The 16,668-nt window shown below is 42.8% G+C and overlaps 1 protein-coding gene across 10 annotated transcripts in view; it reads right to left on the bottom strand.

Annotated features, from left to right (window-relative positions):
• The window catches only part of Znf180 (zinc finger protein 180), a 34,905-nt gene extending 21,475 nt beyond the window's left edge, over window positions 1-13,430 (bottom strand). For all 10 annotated transcript variants that reach the window (XM_058582964.1, XM_058582970.1, XM_046455631.2 and 7 more), the window contains exons 1-3: window positions 13,171-13,430; window positions 10,758-10,838; window positions 2,236-2,310 (exon numbers count right to left, since the gene is read on the bottom strand). In XM_058582964.1, the coding sequence (XP_058438947.1) occupies window positions 2,236-2,310; window positions 10,758-10,808 (126 nt within the window). In that variant the 5' untranslated portion in view covers window positions 10,809-10,838; window positions 13,171-13,430. The remainder of the gene's footprint in view (window positions 1-2,235; window positions 2,311-10,757; window positions 10,839-13,170) is intronic.
• Window positions 13,431-16,668: the final 3,238 nt, after the last annotated feature.

Raw genomic sequence — 16,668 nt, 5'->3', positions numbered from 1 at the left:
TTACAGGCCACAAATGTCAACAAAATTGATCTTTTAAATTCCTGTTTCACAATCAATATCAATCCATGCTTCCTTTTAATTAACATTCCCCTTTGCAGTTTAGCATATGTACCATTTGTATTAAGATTTTTCAAGGGGCTGGGGTTGTGGCTCAGTGGTAGCATGCTTGCCTTGCATGCAGGGGCACTGGATTCAATCCTCAGTACCACATAAATTAATAAAATAAAGGTACTGTGTCCATCTACAACTAAAAAAAAATTTTTTTTTAAAGATTTTTCAAGTATTAAATAAATAAAAGTAGACTGAATTAGTACCCCTCTTTCTACATACTAGCTATCCATTCTCAAAGGTCTATGGACTTCCACCATTAAGACCCACCACAATTTCTCATCATTTGCAAAACAGACATTTGTGTCACTAGGCCATGATCCATGAAGACAGGAAGAAGGTACTTACAGTTTGCAAATGTGATTTCAGTGATTAACAATAGTGTTAATGTACAGTAGATATTAAATATACTAAACCTAATGTACTAAGTTATTGCAATAAATGAATCAATGGTATAAAAGGTTTTCTAATATCTCTGAATAACTCTCACCCAAATTCTGATTTAAGTCCTCATTTCTCACCTGAATCACACAAGATGTATCACATACCCATCTGAACAAGTCCATCAATAGCGAATATGGCTTTTCTATACTTCCACTCCACCTAATTCTTTTGTGTGTGTGTGTGTGTGGGGGGGGGTGACTAAGGTTTGAATTCAGAGGCACTCAACCACTGAGCCATATCCCTGGCCTATTTTTTGTATTTTATTTAGAGATAAGGTCTCACTGAGTTGCTTAGCTGAGGCTTTTGCTCCTGCCTTGGCCTCCTAAGCTGCTGGGATTACAGGTGCACACCATCACACCTGGCTTCCACTTAATTGTTTCACCTACCCAAACTTCCTGCTCCTCAAAACTTCTCCAACTCTTCAACCGTGCCCTCAGAATTCTGTAACAATGAACTCCTGCAGCTGCAATCTCTTTACCAACCATTCCCCATCCATCCCCTCCTCCAGAGGCCTCAAAAACTAAGGATGGTTGTGGGAAGCCGTTCTCACACGTCACTGGGTACCTCCCTGACTGGGTGTGAGGCGCTCAGGCCAACTGTGTCAGAGCTTATCCCCACCCTTTTTAGGTTCGAGAGCCTGTCTATGTGGGGGTGTGACTGACCATTGACCCTAAAACCAATCACTGACCCTGACCTTGGAATGCTGTCCCCCTCGACCTTCACTGGATGGAATTTTCCCCTGAATTTTTTGTTTCCCAATAAAAGCCCAGTCTCTGGCGTGCTCCTTCCTCTCTCCTGCTGGTCTCTTGTGTAAACCTCACTACCGCCAGGTGGCTCGAGGCAGGAGCTGGGAAGGGCCGTCTCTTAGCTGGGCAAGAAAAAGGTAAATTGAGTTTATGTGTCTTTATCTTGATCTCACTAGTTAACTTCTATGTTTAGAACCTCTAGTATGAAGCTAGCGTGCTGGTCAAGCAGCAGAGATGGTCCTGCTCCCAGGAATGTAGGCACAAAGAGGAGGATGTGTCTTCCTGGTTACAGGGGAAATCATGCCATTTTCCTCACTCCCTGGAGCTCTGTCCTAGCAACCTTGTGAACCCCCCCAGATGTGGTGTCAGGTGGTGTCTTAACAGGTCACATTTAATTCTCACTAGGCTCCTGTGAGAAAATACCATTAGCAGCACCATTTTTCAAATGAAGATCAAGAAAGTTAAGAGACATGCATATTTGTGCCTAAGGTTGGTAGCTGGGATGCAACCTCAAGCTGGCATGACACAGGGACTGTCACATCAGTCATCAGTTCCTATGGTTAGCCCAGCTCTGTGATCCTGGAACTGCTTTTCAGCAGCTCACTCCTAAGCTGATACACCAGATCTGAGGATTTTCCAACAACACCTACTGCAGCCAGGCAATACAGCAGACTGCTCCTCTCTACCTGCTCCATTTCCCCTTTTACTCTTGTTATTTGATGATGTGGGACCAATTCCTCCACTGAAATGTCTGCTTTGGCAACCTGCCAGTCCTTATTCTGTTCCTCTCTACCCAGGGCCCTCTTTATCTTTTCCATCTTAATTATTCCCTTTGGAGTCATTTTAATCTTTCTCTTTGATATTTTTTTTAAATTCTCTTTCAAATGTTCCCTTGGCCTGTGGAGTTTTCACTAAAGAAAGGCCTTTTTTACCTCACCTGGGATGGGATGGCCAGTGACCCAGCATCTTCTCCCTCAACCTTGATGATAATCTCTTGAGGAAGGAGAGAGTCCTGAGAAGTCAAAAAAAAAAAAAAGAAAAAAAGAAAGAAAGAAAACAGAGAACTGAGTCACAGTTTAGAGCTCCCACTCTGAGTCACTAGGACTTGACATACCATGTATCTCAACAAGTCCCACCTACCAAAGTCTGCTCCCTCCCACAGGTACTCTCAAGCTCACCCTGTGGAGAGAAGGGATACCTGGAGGAACACTGAGACCCCAGTGAGCATGAGATCTCTGTGCATCTTCCAGGCTAGCCCTGCTGGCAGTTAAATGCAGAAGAGACCCCAGATACTACTCAGAACAAAAGCACTTCCAGCTGAGCCCTGCCTGAATTCCTGCATCACGAAATTATAAAGAAATAAAATGGACTACAGCATATATGTGTGTATATTTGTATGTGTATGTATGTATGTATGGTAGAAAATGGTAGCCTCATCAGGAAAATGGACAAATGAAAACATGCTTGCAATTCAACCAAGAAGAAATAAAATTATCTGGGGAAAAAATTACACACACACACACACACACGTATATTGCTTACATACACTTATACATTTTGTTTTATATATATGTATACACATATATTATACATATGCTTAACTATATCAATATCTTTAAATCTACTTGTAAGTATCCTTGGGAAACAACAGAAAGCATATTCAGATGCAGTGTGAGAATGCTCACTAAAGGGTTACATTATCATAGCAAAAATGGGAGAGGATTAAATATCCATTAGTAGATAGCTAGTAAATAAATTATGCTCATCTAGATAACCAAATGCTATTTAGCATCCAACTGGTTTACATGTAATAAATGATAGAAAGATGTCTACAGGACTGGGGATGTGGCTCAAGTGGTAGCGCGCTCGCCTGGCATGCACGGGGCGCTGGGTTCGATCCTCAGCACCACATAAAAAAATAAAATAAAGATGTTGTGTCCACCGAAAAACTGAAAAATAAATATTAAAGAATTCTCTCTTTTTAAAAAAAAGAGAAAGATGTCTATAATATAGCACTGAGTGAAAAGTTAACAATATATATAAGATAAATAGAATTTTATAAAATATAAATATGCTGCTCTTTGAATACATTGTTAACTTCAGTAGGTGCAGTAGATATTCAGAGGTGTGTTTAGATGTGGAGAAATCCTTTCCCGCCTTTATGCACATTATGCTAGCTACTTTCACTTCCTTCCCACTGCAATAGTGAAATTATTTCAGGGTAAATAATTTCATTATTGCAGTGAGGAAACTTTTTGAGCAATTATCAAAAAGAACATTCTTCAAAGCATTAAAATCAGCTATTTGGGCTAGAGTTGTAGCTCAGTGGTAGAACACTTGCCTAGCATGTGTGAGGCACTGGGTTCGATCCTCAACACCACATAAAAATAAATAACTAAATAAGTATTGTGTGCACCTACAACTAAATTTTTTTTAAAGCAGCTATTATTTGAAGGAGTCATACAGAGGGGGGCCACTGTGCATTTCAAACTGTATCAATGTTTTTTCAAAAGCATTTATTCTTTCATTAAATACCCAGAAAACAGCAAAAGTGTTTCTCTCTTGAAAAAAATCACCTTGAAACAAGATCATTCTTTGTAGCTTCCTCAAGTTTCTCTCTATAGGGTGCAATAACTGGACCTGTCAAGTGGCAGTCCATTCATGTATACTTTCTCCTCAAATCTTCTGACACTGGAAGCAAGTGCTATTGATTCTTGAATCAGAAACTAAAAGGAAACAAACTTGTATTTTTCCCAGAGGTGTGCCGGTTATTTCCCCTTGTGTTAATCAGCTTTTCAGTACCTGGTGACCAAAGTATCTGAGAAGAAAAGCTTAAAGGAGGAAGCGTTTGTGGGCCCTTGGTCCAGAGGTTCAGTCAATGGTCAACTGGTTCCACTGCTCTGGGCCTGAGGCGCAGCATCGTGGAGGAAGCAGGGAATGGAGGAGCACTGCTCACCTCATGACAGCCAGGAAGCAGAGGGCAAGCAGCCACAGAAAAGATGCATCTCTCAGGGCAAACCACCCCAGTGACCCACCTCCTCCAACCATGCCCCACCTGCCCAGTTACCACCCAGTCAGCCCATTCAAACTGATTAGGTTACAGCTCCCATAATCTGATCATTTCACTGTTGAATATTCCTGTATTCGCACAGGAGTTTGGGGGGATAACACCTTATACCCAACCATAACGCCCTAACCATCTAGAAATAGTTTCACTAATACAGTGGGGAGGATTACGTAAAATGGCTAGTATTAGTGCGTAGAGGCAGGAAAGGATTTCTCCAAATCTAAACACGCCCCTGTCTATTTCCTGGGCAGGTCCTGAGGTTAACTATGAGTATTCAAAGAGCAGGAGCTGCTGCAATAGGAAGAAGGCCCAGTGCCAAGAGCGCTGAGCCAGCCACTTACACCACCACAGCACAAGCCGACAGAGAGGCTGAACTGCTTCAAGTTGTTACATGGCCATTACGAAATGGCTTAAAACACCAAAGAGCAAAACTGAACACAATTCACAATGCCAAAACCACAACAAAGCCACAGATGATCTAAGAGAGCCACAGGCTTTGACCCCAAACTGCTATTGGAACTGCCCTATCCATCATGGAAACGGCCTCCATGAAAATCAACATTTCTAAAGTGCGACAACAAACATGTCTTTTCTTGCTACCGAAGTGGCTGAAGTTGAATTCTAACAATTTTGTGGCCACATGTTAATTAACTCTACCTGGGAAATGAGAAAAGTTACTCAAGAAAAGAAAAATTATAAACACTAGCTTGTATTTTAAATTATTACACACTCTTTCAGTTAGTTGTGTGTGTGTGTGTGTGTGTGTGTGTGTGTAGGAACAGCTAAGATCAGTTCAGAAACATAACTGAGAAACAATGTTTCCTGCTCAGCAGGTACTCAGCAGGAACAAAGACCCTTTGCATCACACATATTCTTCCAGTTATTTTTACCCAATTCTTCCTCTAGTTTCTGAGAGCTGAGATCTTCTCTGTCCTGTTTATCCTGGTTTCATGTGTTTTAATTAATAGTAGATGCAAAGGAGCTGGGTGCAAATGTGTTGGCTATAGAATGAGTATACAAGAAAGAACATGAAATGCTACCTGAGCCTTCACATTTGTCCCCATGGTCCCTGAAGTTACCAGCTTACTGCTAAGCTCAAGTCCCTCCTCTGAGTAGAGGAAACCTCTGTTGGTGCCTTTCTCCCCAGAAAATTCAATGCATCAGCTTCCAGAACCTCCTCACAACCAACTCAATGCTCAAAGCCAGCTTGTCACATAAGTGTGTGCGCACACACACACACACTCACCAACCTTTCCCTTAGGTTCTGACACACTTTGAATTACTGGGTGTTTTAGGAATGCCTCCTGTATTTACATCCCAGTTTCCACAAAATCATCCAAACTTTTCTGAAGGAGTGGTGTGTCTATTTTTCCCGTGCAAAAATTAATGGTAAAAGAGTTTAGCAAACTCATTTAGGTCCACTGATGGTGTGATACAAACCCCTCCCCTTTCCACTGCCCCACTTCAAAGTCTAACTTCACTGAAAACCCAGATCAAACACCACCTCCTCCATGAAGTGTTCCCAGATTGCACTCAGCTCTTCTGCCCTTCATGTTTTCCTGTTTTGATTGGACCCTTTCTGAACCAGTAAAGTTGTCCTCTGGTATTATTTCCATATCTCTATACCTCTCCCTGGGGTTGTGAATTTAATACTAAGAACTGTATATTTTTGAAGAGCACAAAAAAGTTCTCTGAATTCTTGATAGGATTAGAGACTAACGCAGGTTTGGAGATGTATAAACAGAATGAGAAGCCTTTAGCCCACTTTCTGTGTCTCTAGAGTATTTAAAAATGATCCTCTCTGTTCAACAATCACCTCTTTCTGTCATAAAAGGGCACTTTTTCTTTGCATAGTTTACAGAATGGGAACAGCAATGAGACTAATGACTGCAGCACGGGCTGCAGTCCCCGGCCAGCACGGGCTACTGAACCGAGGTCACTCAGGTAAATTTGGAGTGACACAAAATGACCACTCAGATATGGAATACCTTTTTCTGGGCATCAGGGTGGCTTCCCCAGCTCCCGGCCTCAAGTTCCCAAAAAGGGGGGCAAGAGAAAAATGAGAAAACCAGCAAAAGGAGGATCTACACTAAAGGGACATTCTAAGCAAATAAGAAACCAAGACAAATCAAAAACCAGAAATAAATCAAAATGACAGGGAATACAAATCATATCTCAATAATAACCTTGTTAACAGTCTAAACTCATCAATCAAAAGATACAGACTGGCAGACTAAATTAAAAAGCAAGACCCAACAATATGCTGTCTTCAAAAGACTCACCTCATGGCAAAGACATTCACAGGCTGAAGGTGAAAGGATGGGAAAAAACTTATCATGCATATGGATTACATAAACAAGAAGGGGTTTCCATTCTCATGTCAGATAAAGAAGACTTCAAACCAAAGTTAATCAGAAGAGACAGAGAAGGACATTTCATACTTCTAAGGGAAGTATATATAAGCAGTGTGTGTATACACACACACACACACACACATATATATATATACACATATATATATAATTGTTACGTAACAATTATAAATATTTATGCCCCAAACAATGGAGCATCTATGTACATCAAACAAACCCTTCTCAATGTCAAGAGTCAAACAGACCACAGTACAATAATACTGGGTGACTTTAACACACCTCTCACACTACTGGACAGATCTTCCAAACAAAAACTAAATAAGGAAACTACAAGATTAAATAATACGATCAATAATTTATACTTAACAGACATACATAGAATACTTCATCCATCAACAAGCAAATATACTTTCTTCTCAGCAGTACATGGCTCCTTTTCTAAAATAGACCATATCTTATGCCACAAAGCAAATTAGTAAATACAAAAAAACAGAGATAATACCCTGCATTCTATCAGACCATAATGGAATGAAATAATTAGAAATCAATGATAAAATAAAAAACAGGAGCTACTAAAACAAATGGAGACTAAATAATATACAACTGAATGATGAATGGATAGTAGAAGAAATCAAGGATGAAGAAAAAAATTCTTAGAGGTAAATGAGAACACTGATACAACATATCAAAATCTCTGGGACACTATGAAGGCAGTACTAAGAGGAAAGATTATTACTTTGAGTGCATTCATTAAAGGAATAAAAAGTCAACAAATAAATCACCTAACACTACATCTCAAAGCCCTAGAAAAAGAAGAACAAATCAACACCAAAAGCAGTAGAAGATAAGAAATAATTAAAATCAGGGCTGAAATTAATGAATCAAAACAAAAGAAATAACTGAAAAAATTGACAAAACAAAAAGTTGGTTCTTTGAAAAAATAAATAGATAAACCCCTGGCCATGCTAGTGAAGAGAAAAAGAGAAAAAACTCAAATTACTAAAATATAAGATGAAGAAGGAAATATCACAACGAAGACGTCTGAAATACAGAAGATAATTAGAAACCATTTTGAAAATTTATAGTCTAATAAAATAAAAAATATCAAAGACATCGACAAATTTCTAGATACATATCACCTACCCAAACTGAATGAGGAGGTCATACATGATTCAAACAAACCAATTTCAAGTAATGAAACAGAAAACACCATCTAAAGCCTACCAACCAAGAAAAGCCCAGGACCAGATGGATTATCAGCCAAGTTTACAAGACTTTCAAAGAAGAATTAACACCAATACTCCTCAAAGTATTCCATGAAATAGAAAAGGAGAGAACCTTTCTAAACTCATTGTATGAGGCTAGTATCACCCTGATGCCAAAGCCAGACAAAGACACACAAAAGAAAGAAAACTTCAGACCAATATCCCTGATGAACATAGATGCAAAAATTCTCAATAAAATTCTGGCAAATTGTATACAAAAACATATTAAAAAGAAAGTGCACCACAATCAAGTAGGATTCATCCCAGGAATGAAGGGTTGGTTCAATGTACAGAAATCAATAAACATAATTCATCATATTAATAGACTTAAAACAAGAATCATATGATCATCTCAATAGATGGAGAAAAAGCATTTGACAAAATACAGCGCACCTTCATGTTCAAAACACTAGAAAAACTAAGGATAGCAGGAACATACCTCAACATTGTAAAAACTATCTATGCTAAACCCAAGGCCAGAATCATTCTAAATGAGAAAAATTGAAAGTATTCCCGCTAAAAACTGGAACAAGACAGGATGTCCTCTTTCACCACTTCTATTTAACATCATCCTTGAAACTTTAGCCAGAGCATTAGACAACAGAAAGAAATTAAAGGGATACAAATAGGTAAAGAAGAACTCAAACTATCATTATTTGCTGATGACATGTTTCTATATCTAGAAGATCCAAAAAATTCCACCAGAAAACTTCTAGAACTAATAAATGAATTCAGCAAAGTAGCAGGATATAAAATCAACACCAATAAATCAAATGCCTTCCTATACATCAGCGATAAATCCACTGAAAGAGAAATTAGGAAAACTACTCCATTCACAGTAGCCTCAAAAAAAAAAAAAAAACCTGGGAATCAATCTAACAAAAGAAGTGAAAGACCTCTACAATGAAAACTACAGAACACTAAAGAAAGAAATTGAAGAGAACCTCAGAAAATGGAAAGATTTCCCATGCTCCTGGATAGGCAGAATTAATACTGTCAAAATAGCCATACTACCACAGCTTTATACAGATTTATGGCAATTCCTATTAAAATCCCAATGACATTCTCCATAGAAATAGAAAAAGCAATCATGAAATTTATTTGGAAAAATAAAAGAACCAGAATAGCTAAAGCAATTCTTAGCAAGAAAAGTGAAGCAGGAGGCATCACAATACTAGACCTTAAACTATACTACAGAGCTACATAGTAACAAAAGTGGCATGGTATTGGCACCAAAATAGACTTGTAGACCAATGGTACAGAATAGAGGACACAGAGATAAACCCACATAAATATGGTTCTTTCATACTAGACAAGGATGCTAAAAAACATTCACTGGAGAAAAGATAGCCTATTCAACAAATGGTGCTAGCAAAACTGGAAATCAATATGTAGCAAAATGAAATTAAACCTCTATCTCTCTGCACAAAAATCAACTCAAAGTGGATCAAAGACTCAGGCACTAGAACAGAGACCTTGTGCCTAACAGAAGGAAAAATAGGCCCAAATATTCACCATGTCGGCCTAGAATCTGACTTCCTTAACAAGACTCCTAAAGCGCAAGAAATAAAATCAAGAATCAATAAATGGAAAGGATTCAAATCAAAAAGCTTCTTCTCAGCAAAAGAAACAATTACTAACATGAGGAGAAAGCCTACAGATTGGGAAAAAATCTTTACCACATATACCTCTGAGAAAGCATTAATCTCTAGGATATATAAAGAACTCAAAAAACTTAACACCAAAAAAACAAATAACCCAATCAATAAATGGGCTAAGGAACTGAACAGACACTTCACAGAAGAAGAAATACAACTGATCAACAAATATATGAAAAAGTGTTCAACATCTCAAGCAATTAAAAAAATGCAAATCAAAACTACTCTACACCTCACTCCTGTCAGAATGGCAATCATGAAGAATACAGGTAACAATAAATGTTGGCGAGGATGTGGTGAAAAGGGCACACTCATACACTACTGGTGGGACTGCAAATTGGTGCAACCACTATGGAAAGCAGTATGGAGATTCCTCAGAAAACTGGGAATGGGACCACCATTTAACCCAGCTATCCCACTCCTTGGCTTATACCCAAAGGACTTAAAATCAGCATTCTATAGTGACACAGACACATCAATGTTTATAGCAGCTCGATTCACAATAGCTAGACTATGGAATCTACCTAGGTGTCCCTCAAGAGATGAATGGATAAAGAAAATGTGGTATATATACTCAATGGAATATTACTCAGCTTTAAAGCCGAGTGAAATTATGGCATTTGCCAGTATATTGTTGGAGTTGGAGAATATTGTGCTAAGCGAAATAAGCCAATCCCACAAAACCAAAGGCCAAATGTGGATAATATGTGGATGCTAATTCACAATAAGGCAGGGGGCACTAGGTAGAGGGAAGAGATAGGAGGGGAAGGGAGGGGATGTGGGGATAGGAAAAATAGTAGAATGAAACAGACATTACTACTGTACGTATATATGTGACTACATGACCAATGATTCTGCAACATGTACACTCAGAAAAACGAGAAATTATATCCCATCTATGTATATCAAAGTGCATAAATAAACACATTCTACTGTCATGTAACTAATTAAAACAAATTTAAATCTTTTTTTAAAAAAAAAAGCTTCCTGGCCACCAAAGCCCCTAAAATGCTACAAGGAGTACCCAGAGGGTGAGCCTGTGGGGCCCGAGGAGGAGCAAGCTCTGGAGCTCTTGGGGGAACAGTGGCTCCACTCACCTGTGTGCAGGCCTTAAGGGGTCCTGGGGGCTTCTCATCCTGCCCTTCCATACTGTCCTCCAGGCACAGCCGGGTACTGAACTGCATTGAGAGGACAAGGCCTGAGTACAGCATCATACAGCGTGCCCATGCACATCTGCTGGCATTGCTGTCCCCAACACCAACCTGGCCCCTGGATTAGCCACCAATCCCTGGATGCATTCCCCGTGTCAAATGTGCTCCTAGAGGTTTCCTCCCAAGAGTCCCTCAGTCCTCCTGCAGGCCAAGCCTCTGCAGCTCCAACCCAGCTCCTCCACTACCACCTCCTGTAAGCCCACCTCATACCCAAACAGGTTTTCTACCTACCACCAAAATCTGCATCATAGATCAGTTCCTCCCCTGTTCCACTGGGTTCTGGAAACACCTACCACTTGGAGAACCCCCAAGTACATACCCTTCTGCCCTCCAGACCTGAATCTGCAATCTCAAACCAGGTCCTCTGTCTTGGACCAGCCGCAGGGCTCTGGCTCTCCTGTCCTAGAATCACACCCACTGACTAGATGCATGAAGTTCGTGACACAGCGCCACCACTCCCAGGAATTGATTCAGTAACAAACACCCAGCCTACCCTTCCAGCAGCCTGGCCTGGCCCTCCAGCAACTCTTTGAAGATGGCCTCCCTTTTCTGCTCAAATGTCAAAGCGTATGTTCAGAGTCCAAACTGCAGCCAGGTCAGGGTCCCACCATTGTCTACCAGAGCATCCATTACACAGATGCTCACCCAACACCCTGTTGGGCTCTGAATTTGTAGTTCTGACCTGGTTCCTCTGCCAACTTGGGTGTTCTTGGGCCTGAAACTGCAACTGAGTCTGCTTAGGACTGGGAACCTCTGGCAGACGCCAGCACATGCCAGTCAAGGGCTGCACTTCCCAGACCCAGAAAGTGCACCTCAGTAACTCAGTTGTCTTTGTATCAATCATATGTCTTTGCATCTGAGACTAGAGAGCCCCTGGCAAATCCCACATAATGTACCCCATCCCCCCGTGCTCCGTCTCTCCTTACACACCACTTCACCTCTCCAGATTATCACTCAAGGCCTCCACCCCAGCAGCCACTGCACAGAGGCCACCCCTAGGCTCCTTGCTTCCATGGCACACCCACACATTTACAGAGCAGGTTCTCACCCAGACCCAGGCCCTTTGCCAGTGTGGGGCCTTGTGGAGTCCATGCTCCTGAGCTGAGAACGTGCATCCTTCACTCTACATCTCAAAGTACCTGGGATACCTCAGACACTCACCAGCCTCCCCCCAGGTCCTGGGGTCACCTGCCCCACTGCCTGGCTGCAGTCAAAACACTAGAACATCTAAGCAGTAGCTTGAGCACTGCTCCAGAATCAGTCCCAGGACTTGGGCACTTGCCACCTGGGGGTTCTCAAGCCCAATTAGAGATGTTCTTATGGAAACCGGATCCTTTCATCTCCTCCTGCCCAAACATGACAGCCTGATTGTCATGCAGTCAGTCCCTTCCAGACCCATGTCTGCAGACTAGACTCTGTCCCTCTACCAACGTAAGCATTCTCATGCTTGCAAGCAGAGTGGCCCAAGCAAAGGTCCTGGCAACACCGACTTCATATTGATGCTAGTAGCATCCTGCTTCCCCCCACACACAGCTGTCCATCTGATGGCAGCTGCTGCAGCTCAGTCCTTCCTGGGCTGATTTTGTACCGACAACCCAGCATCTCCAAGAACTTGAATGTCCTAGAATTCTGCTCTATCCTACACGGGTCCAGGATCATCAGTCCAATTCCTGCTTCCCATTAGATACCCCCAGTGTGTGCAGGAACATTCTGTCCAAAGCCTGCCCCTGGTATCCTCAACCTGGAACTCTGCTGCCTATTAGAGCTCCTTGAACAACGTTGCTTCTCCTGGGGAAGAACCCGCAACTCCAACAAGGTCTCTCCACCAAGCACGGGTGTCCCCAAGCCTGCGAGAACAGTGTCTGCCCAGGGTCCCAGAGCTACCTGCCCAGAATCCCCTGCTCAGGGGTGTAAGGACAGTGGCACAGCCCCTCCCTCCAGGAACCAGAATCTGCGATTCAGTACTTCATCAACCTGGGCACCGGGAAGCCAGCCACTAAACAGGCATAGCATTGGATGGCTGGATTTTTCAAGACCTCCCCCGTATCCCTGCCCGGTCCTCACACACCTGGGAATCCACCTAACCCAAATAAAAACCCCGCCTGATTAATCCGCGCATGCGCGCTGAATCCAGTCGCATCAGCCTCAAAGTCTCTATCAACCTCCGCGACCGAGGCTAAACCACCACCCACTAGGAGGCCGGAACGCCCACCCCCACTCATCACTTCTTCCAGTTTCCCGCCGAAGCCCTGCGCATGCGCGTATCAGACAAGCACTGCCCCGCCCCCGCCCCACCGACCTGAGGTCCGGGCCCGCTGCTCAGGTCCGGCCAGTCTCCGCCTCAGTGCCCCGCACGGCTCTGTGACTGGACGCTCTCGGGTTAAGCAGCCCCCTGCCTCGGTTCTTTGTCACGTCTGAGACGGGTTGAACTAATCTGGCCCCTCCCCTAGTCAGCATCCACAAGGCCGTTCCGAGTTAGCTCCTAAGGGCTGTACTGCGGGGCCTTAAACAGGGGTCCGCGCGCAGGACAATGGCTGCGCTCTGGCCGAACCCGGAAGTGCACCGCGGCGGAGAGCGGGAACTACAAGTCCCAGAAGCCTCAGCGGCGGGCGGGCGGGGCTCCCGCTCCTCTGAAGGCGGGCGGGGCCTGGCGGAACCGGGGCGCGGCGCAGGGGTTCAGGGTTTGCGCCAACCGCAACATTTGCGGGGCTCGGAGAGGACCGGACCCGGAGGCCGAGCCGGGGCAGTGGCGTGCGGTTAGTGGCCGACTGGCCGGGCTTAAACGCTTGGCGGAGTCGCCCATCCGATGGCATCAGCCGGGACCCTGCTGGGCCCCTGCTGGGAGGCTTACGACGGCCCGTGTTACCGTCGAGGACCCTTCAAGAATGTGATGTTTTTGTACTTCGTAAAATAAAAATCCTTTTATTGTATTTTAAATTGAGGTCTTTCTCTAGCTGTAGACCCTAAGGATTTATTTCCCCTTTCCTCTCCCCCCACCCCTACTTTCCTCTATTCCTCGGCTCCAGTCTGTTTTCCAAGCCGCTTTCTTCTCCAATAAGCTTAAGAAGACTCCCACCACAGGGCCCTTGCACAGGTTGCTGCTGCCCGACAGGCAGTTTCTCTCGGAGATCACGTGGTTCTGACCCTGGTGTTCAGGTGCTAGTCTTTCTCTTAGGAGACATTGCCTGACCCCCGCTATAAATTTTCAATCAAATCTTTCAGGTCCCTCACGCTCCTGCTTTCTCCCTCATCTTTATTATTATTCTTTTTCTCTAGAGAACTTTTCACTATCCAACACTACATTTCAGGAATTTATTTGGTTTTTTGTTTATCTGTCTGGAATGTCAATTTTATAAAGAAAAAGATTTGGATCTGGGCTGGAGTCAGTGGTAGAGTGTTTGCAAAGTAAATAAATAAAATGAAATTCTGGGGAAAAAAAATTTGGGTCTATGTCATTGCTCTATTCCCAGCAATTAAAAACCAAAAACAACAACAAAAGGTACCTGGCATGTAACGGATGATCATTAAACATTTGTGGAGTGAATGAGGGTCCCTGGCTCTGTGTTGCACACTGTAACATCTCACCAACCTCCTTACCCTATGGGTCACTGTGGTGCTCACTTCCAGCCCACCGGGGAGAAAGGTGAAAACTGGACCCCTCCTGTATAAAAACATGCTATTTTGTTTTGTTTTTAAAATGCTTTTCAAAGCATTCCTGTATTTTACTTCGCCTAAATTCTGACATTTAACAACAAAAAATTATGGCTATTTTAAATGTATTCTTTTATACGTAGAGCTTCTTATTGGTCATTGTGGTTGATTATTTAAAAATACATATACACATATATATTTGTTTTGTGTCTGGTTAACCTGTTAGAATTTTTTTACTTTTTTTTTTTTTTTTACTTTTTAGTTGTAGATGGGCATAATACCTTTATTTTATTTTATTTGATTTTTATGTGGTGCTGAGGATCAAACCAGTGCCTCACATGTTCCCGGCACATGCTCTGCTACTACGTCACAACCCCCGGCTCCTGGCATGTTTTAATTCTTATGGAATTCCAGTTGATTCTCTTGGTTTTTCAAGTGAAATAAGCAACAGCAGGCAATAAGTCTATCTTTTCCTGAGCAGTATTTTTACCTGGATATTCTCTTTCTTGTTGGATGGTGCTGGCTACTGTTTTCAGATGTGTTCTCCTTTTAACAGGCGTGTTGCTAATGTTGGCCGCTAAATGTGATGTTGGTTCTTGCCTTGAAGTAAGTCACTTACCGGGTTAGCGTCCCATCATTTGAACAAACACCTGAGATTTATAAAGAGAAGAGGGTTGTTTGGGGATCGCAGCTTTAGCGGGTTCATCCATATCAATTGGCTTCTTTGCTTTGGGGGCCCGTGGCAAAGCCCCACAACCTGGCAGGAGCACGTAAGAGTAAAACTGGTCACCTCATAGCCCAGGAGCAAAAGAGAAAAGGAGGAAAGGGCTAGATCCCACGATCCCCCCGACGGCTCACTCCCAATGACATACAGAAGACCTCCAGTAGGGCCAGGCACCATGGCTCACGCCTGTGATCCCAGCTGCTCTGGAGGCCGAGGCAGAAGGAATCGCTTGTTTGAAACAGCCTCCGCCACTTAGCCTGACCCTGTCTCAAAATAAAAAATAAAAAGGGCTGGGGATGTGGCTTGGTGGCAGAGCACCCCTGGGTTGCACTGTCAGTATCAAAAAAACCACCACCTCCCACCGGACACCCCTGGAACACTCCACCCCTCCACTGCCACTCGGGGGACCGAGCCTTTAACCTTCCAGGGATACTTAAGACCCAAACAACAGCACTTGTTTTTTAACTTTTTTATCTTGCAGATTTCAAAATAAAACTATAGAGATGAGTCTAACAAACCCCACAGCCTGTCATCCAGCTTAAATAATTTGCCACTCAATCTCGCGTCCTCTGTGCCCCACCTGGGCTGTGGTCTCCATGTTATGAGGCGACGGCTCCCAAAACACACTAAGCCCGAATTTGGAACGAAACAAAGAATTTTATTTTACCTATATTTTCCTGGCCAGGGACGCTTCTGCCAGGCCCAAAAGGCCTCTGATAGACGCGCACCAGGCTGTCTGTGGTTCCAGTCTTTAGGGAAGAAGACCACATCCTGAGGAACCTGTGAATTGCAAGCAACAGGGTCCAGGGGCCAAGAAAAGCAGTGAGCAGAGCAGTCAGACAGCCTCGTCCCGGGTTCGAGCGCAGCTGTGGGCCACATCCTGGGTTCAAGTCCATTACAGATGCATGAGGCACAGAAAAACAAATTTTAAATACTTTTTTTAAAAAACAGCTTATATAAGAGTTTCACATGGGAACCATGAAGATGGAGGAGCAGCCATGGTGATAGCTATACTCACTATTTATCTATATTCTTAATCTATATCCTATAATTTATTACTTGTATTGATTAATTCAGACCATAACCTCCTCTCTCCTCATCCCACAGTAATTTTGAAGCAAACCCTAGATCATCATTTCATTTTGGCCCTCAATATTCAGTATCTGTCTAAAGAGAGTTGTTGATGTTTTTAACAAAACTTCAATACAAAATAGATATATGTGATAACCATTGGGTACAGCGGATAGCAAATGCTAGTACCCAAAGACCCAAGAGAATTAACTAAAAGAAACATCAAGAAAAGTTTAGATGTTGGCAAGGATGTGGGAGAAAAGGTATACCCATACATTTCTGGCAAATTGGTACAACCATTATGGAAAGCAGTATGGAGATTCTTCAGAAAACTTGGAATAGAACCACCAT

The sequence above is a fragment of the Marmota monax genome, unplaced genomic scaffold, assembly GCF_021218885.2.
Source record: "Marmota monax isolate L192 unplaced genomic scaffold, Marmota_monax_Labrador192_F-V1.1 WCK01_AAM20220418_F8-fsc00149, whole genome shotgun sequence".
NCBI classification, from domain to species: domain Eukaryota; kingdom Metazoa; phylum Chordata; class Mammalia; order Rodentia; family Sciuridae; genus Marmota; species Marmota monax.
The sequence above is the reverse complement of the archived record's forward strand: the minus strand, read 5'-3'. Positions and strand labels throughout refer to the sequence as shown.